The sequence below is a fragment of the Protopterus annectens genome, chromosome 9.part0 (assembly GCF_019279795.1).
Source record: "Protopterus annectens isolate FY-2018-M chromosome 9.part0, PAN1.0, whole genome shotgun sequence".
In the NCBI taxonomy this organism is placed as follows: Eukaryota; Metazoa; Chordata; order Ceratodontiformes; family Protopteridae; genus Protopterus; species Protopterus annectens.
The window spans coordinates 1400558016-1400564015 of record NC_056743.1 but is presented as its reverse complement, the minus strand read 5'-3'; the positions used below and the strand labels follow the sequence as shown (position 1 = coordinate 1400564015).

The 6000-nt window shown below is 39.9% G+C and overlaps 1 protein-coding gene across 1 annotated transcript in view; it reads left to right on the top strand.

Moving 5' to 3' along the window:
* The first annotated feature begins 730 nt into the window (after positions 1-730).
* The window catches only part of LOC122810686 (E3 ubiquitin-protein ligase TRIM39-like), a 147939-nt gene continuing 142669 nt past the window's right edge, over positions 731-6000 (top strand). Inside the window, exon 1 of the mRNA XM_044082256.1 lies at positions 731-898. Within this exon, the coding sequence (XP_043938191.1) occupies positions 731-898 (168 nt within the window). The remainder of the gene's footprint in view (positions 899-6000) is intronic.

Here is a 6000-nt window from a genome sequence, read left to right as displayed (position 1 = left end):
TTTATAAAGACCATAGTAGGTTCAGTGGCACGCATTAAATGAGCACTTTTCTAATGTAAAAACTGATGGATGCAATTACTATAGCATTCCTAATACTGAACCTATAATGCAGTAAAATGTAAGCTTTGGTGCAAATTCATGAAAAAAACACACTTCCATGCACATTTGCACCCACAGCTTTCACAGTCAGCTGTTGAAGCATTCTGCCCAGTCTACATTATCTGCTAATAATGTACAAAGTATTCCATACTTGGTCACAGCAATTTGGAAATTCTGACTCGCAGGATTCTTAGGAAACTGTTTGAATGCTGTTTTAGTCAAATGACTATGGATGCCTTGCCAATAACCTTCCTCATGTTTTACCTACTTTCTCAATGAGAGAGAGGCCATTAAAGGCCATGGGAAATGTGACAGTGCCCGTCAAGTAATATATTAAATTATATTATTTAAACTAAAGAGGAAGTGCATTCCAGAGAAGGAGGAGGTACTTTGTGATGAATTTATCTGCCCATTATGTTCTCTTTACCTGTTGATGAAGATTCAGGTATCTGGTTCCTGTGAAGGGGAAACTACAGAGTGATAAGTTAGAGTTTGAACAGGGAATTGTGTTCACTGGTCAGTAAACTCATGATGTATATGCAGCAGGCTTGGAGGTGAATAGAATAATGTAGAAAGCACATCATCATTTTATTTTCCTACATTGTCACCACATGTTGATGAAAATGATGTAATGGCACTTGACCCAGTGAACAGTGATTTACCAGTGCTTGCAAAGGTGATCCCTTTATCCATGCCTCAGCAGAGCAAAGAAAACTTAACCAGGCAAGGAGGAAAGGCAAATGAAAAAGAAAAATGTACCAAGGCCAAGAACAAGGAGCAGATCATAAACTTAACCAAGGTATCTAGCAATAACATATTGCATAATATTTCCGCTTATTCAGTGACTGATACCGAACTGGAAGTCCATCCATTCACAGCTCCTTTTTCTCATTTTTGCACTTGGAGTCAGGGTGTCATTTCAAAAGTGACAATCAGCAAAAGCTAAGATTTACACCACTGGGTGGCTAGCCCTACTGCAGTAGTTCTTCCACACCATACATACACACATCTATGTCCAATTTAAAGTGTCAAATCTACTTACATGTCTTTGGAATGTGGGAGAAAACCTGAGCACCCAATGGAAACCCACAAAAACAAAGAAGAGACATGCATACCCTGCACAGAAAGCACCCAAGCTGAAAATCAAACCAGGGAACCTCTTGCTGTGAGATGACAGCACTATCCACTGTACCACTGTGAACTGGAAGCACTGATTTGAAATTTGAATGAATTCCAACTATACTAATGTTCAAATTATATGTGAAATACTACAATTAGTACTGGAAACTCGGCTGGAGTGCCTTCTGTGTGGAGTCTGCATATCCTCCCTGTGGTCAAGTGGGTTTCCTCCGGGTGCTCGAGTTTCCTCCCACATCCCAAAGACATACTGTAGGTGGATTGGACACTCTAAATTGGCCCTAGGTCTGAGTGCATGAATGTGTGTGCCTTCTGTGGAAGGTTGGGCGCCAGGCTGGCAACTCAACACCGTTAAACTCCACTGCCAAACATGAGTGGACAGGTGATCCGCTGTGGCGACCCCTAACCAGGAAAATCTGAAAGAAGAAGAAGAAGAAGTACTGGAAACTAATGTTTTGAAGTTCAGGACTGCAACTACCTACAGAAGAAGGGAATAAATGGTAAGGGGTTCTAATGCAGGCAATACTCATGCTAGCTTAGTTATGTCAATATGGAAAGATAATTATATATTTAACTCTTGACATTGACTGTTAAGCTTTTAGCTTTTAAGAAAACGTATTCACTGTGTAAAATATGGTTTCTAGACATAGAGTTAGATAAAATTTTAATAGATGAGTTGAACAGAAAAGTTTATAAGAAACCTACATGAAGGAATGTATATTTACATTATTCAACTATGCACCCACATTTTACTTTTAAGAATGTAGTGAATGGGCAAAGGATTTGGTGTTTGAGGATGAACACAAATAGTACTATTTTTGAAGACTAGATCGAGAGCTTAAGTTAAGATTTTGTGAATCGAGGTTCAATATAGACTATGTAAATTGAATTAAAAAAATGAAATCAAAAAGCAAAGCCTTTTTTTAAATACAGATTCCTTAGATTCTGGTACTGCTGAGTTAAGGTTTACCACTAGTTATAATAGGCACACCAAAGCATTTCAGAATGTGATTAAGAAGAAGTGATACATATTGGAATAAGTGGAAGCACTGAAATGCCATCTCCCTCTAAAGCCAAAATCTGTTTATATGAAAGGTAGAACTTAAAGCAAAGGTTGTGCTATAAAGATCTTAGAATGTGAGATTAAAATAGCACTGCAAAAGAGGGGCACCTTTCCATGTCATATTTGTATGTGTGCTTATAAACAGAATTTCTTTTTTTCTTCACCCTGTTACAACAATTGAACATCAATTTAATAGTTATGCAAACTGTAACACCACTAATGTAATGTATATTGCTACATGTCTGAAATGGGATCAGAGACTGGCCTGGAGGCCAGGCAGTAGTCACCTCACAATATACGATCCAGATTACAGTGACATGGCTTTCAGTCTATCCACATACATCATGACATGGTTTGTAGGCCCTGTGTTTTCTTAGTGAAAAATCCCTGTTGTCTCTCCAGCTGCTAAATGTGTCTGTTGAGGAAGATTGCAAAAGAGAGCATTATACTCAGTGTTCTGATGAAGTTTGACTACAGTGCTGTAATATCATCCTCAGATCTGAATACAATGGCATGACATAGGATGTGCACAACATAGGCTTTTAATACCACTGTGGACAATTGGTTGTCAAAGTCCAGATTGCTATCCATGTCTGCTCCTAGTGCTTGTTTCACTGGGTTTCAGCATAGTGGGACTGATGTCAAGGTTGTAATTAGAAGGAAATTCCACTTTTCAGAAGGACAACATAAAGGCACATGTTTGCATTCATTTGTAGGCCGTCAATCATTTGTCTGTGTTAGCCCCTCCTGTAGTATATCATCATAGGTGGACTCTATGATTGCACCTAATATGCAAGAATCATCAAACGCGGTAAGTCAAAGGCCGTATACTTCAGCCTGAACTGTCAAGAAATAGATTCCAAACAGTAAGGGGCCAAGCACAGATCCCTGTGGTATGCCAGTGGTGACAGCTCTACTGGTACAGGTTGATTCACCAACTTTATAGTATATGTTCTGTCGGTCAGCCAGTTGTTTACCCATCTAATTATGTAAGGCTTAATCCCCAGCTGGGAGAGTTTCTCAATGATATCTGCATGGGGGATAGTGTCTAAACCCTGGGCCAGATCAGGATAGCTAGTATGCATTGTCTTTCCTTCATCCGGGCCTATCACACAGAATCAATGGGCTGTGACAACATCACAGATCACATATCACATGACTCAGCACATACACCTTCCTGACATGGTTGAATACACACTTCAACACACACTCTATACAGACTATGTTCCTGTAGAAGGGTGTACATCAACAAGCAACCATCTGAGATGAGGGGACAGCACCCAATGCATGCATTTATACACACATGCAGCCTTGCCTCATCTGTGAGGTAGACCAATGTGTCATCATGGACCTTTTCTAAATGTAATAACCCACCTGCGTGCATCAGAGCTGTGTGAGTTGTTAATGCTACATCATGTCTGTTACATCTGTTAGATGTTCTCAAAGAGTTCACTGAGGGAGTGCATGACAACAATGCTATCATCCTTTTGAACTTGACAAGCCTAAGGCATTTGACACAAATCCACACTGAGGTATTCACTCAACACTGTCAGATATCACCAAGTTGGGAGACCACTGAATCACATACGTGGCATCTAAATATGTTGAAATGTGTGAAGTGAACTATATCTCAGGTCCAGCGATCAAGTCCATATGTTAGGGAAGTCTACTGGGCCCTTTCCTGTCCAGTATTTAAGTCACAGACATCACAAATGACATACACATCCTGTGTCCAAACAGCTGTCTGAAGGACTACATATTGTGGGCAGTCATTGACTCTGACTGTGGTAATAGTATAATACAGACAGTATCCACACACACACACACACACACACACACACACACACACACACACACACACACACACACACACACACCAAAGATTGCTGCTACAGCCATGACAACACCTGCAATAACACAAAAAGATGGGAGCATTTGTTATGTCAGAAAAACAAACACACAACCCAAGTATAACGTAGACATCACACCCTATAATCAGACCAATAGATATGTAACCTGTGTCCAGGGGTATATGGTATGTGGAATGTCCACTAGCATGCAGCCACAGTGCTGGCTACTCCCTTGTATGTAACACAAGCACTGTGTATGTGAAGGACATCCACATCACAGGTCATAATACCTCCCTAGTTTACAGCCTTCATCACACCAATAACTGAGTACAATGCACCCTTCTTTATGTACCTCACTACACATTTTCCAGTGATGTGTAACTGAAGTGTACCACCTTTGCCACAGTGAGCTGTCACACATCTTATTGGCCCTACCTAGGTATTCTTTTGTGGCATAAACATTACTGTCTGATGGTGCGAACCCCCCCATCAAGTTGTTACACCAGATGCATATGTGTGATACCTGTTCCAGTGTATACATATCTGTTTGACAACATTGATGGCATGGGTAATATTTGTGACAGTGTGTATTGTGATATATATATATATATATATATATATATATATATATATATATATATATATATATAGATATAGATATATGGGTTCCCTTTAGAATTTCGACGGCTTGAAAATGTGAAACACCAGAAGGGCAAAATTCAAAATCCCGACATTCAGAGCCTCTGGTTTTGTGGTGTATGAATGGATCTAAGTGCAGGTAAGTCTGTATGAGTGTGTAGGTTATGGGCTGTAGTGTATGTTAGTGTATGTTTTGGTTGTGATGTGTGTGTGTGCAAGGGGCTGTGAAATGTGTGGGTGTGAGTTACCTTTGTTTGTGTGTGCAGTCTTGGAGTTAGAATATATAAGTAGGGGGGTGCAGGGGGCCTTGCCCCTCTGCTTATTTGTATTTTAGGATTGTATGTTTGATTGTGGGGGGAGAGTGTGTGTATGTGTACGTGTGTGTTGTGTTTGCAGTGTATGTTCGGGATTTTACGTTTCGTGCTTGCGGTGTTTTGGGCTTGTAAGGTTTTGGGATTTGAATTTCAGAAAAATGAAATTCAGTATTTCAGTTTTTCGAGATTCTCAAGTGAATCCATATATATATATATGCCATGCACACCAATCAACTAGCCTGTATTGCCCCTATGTCACATATAGGTATAGCAATGCCCCTCCTAACACCTCCAGCAGATGTTACAGTGTAAGGACAGTGTGTGCGATTACCCACATAGATTGCAGACATGTCATTATAGTTCTACAAGTGTGTTTGTGCAGAACCATCTCTGATCACTCTAAATCACATATGTCATGTCAGAGACATGGGATTAATGGTGGTATTCTTATATTTTCCATGATTGTACTTGCTTCTTTAAATGTTGTGCATGACCCTTTACCTGTGTTCCATTTGCTGGAGACCTCTGCTGAATTACACTTATATTCTGGAAAATCAGTTTGCACAGCTTTACAAAATGCACCCCACCCCAGTTGTAAATAACATCCTTGATAGATGTCCTCTGGATTGTTCATATAAGGATGCTTATCTCACATAGACATATTCTCCATTGTTATGTCACCTTGTGTGAAAGTCACATAATACACAGTATCACTGTGCAATCCCTACTATACTATATTGATATGTGATTGGTGTTGCTGATACAGCTGTCTTCCATTGACATGCCCTCATCTACTCTACATTAGGTTGTTTCTTCTGTCCTCTTTCCCTTTGTTCATTCCTACACTTCATCTGCATGTCCCTATTCAATTACACACTTCCCCTGAGTGTTTATTTAA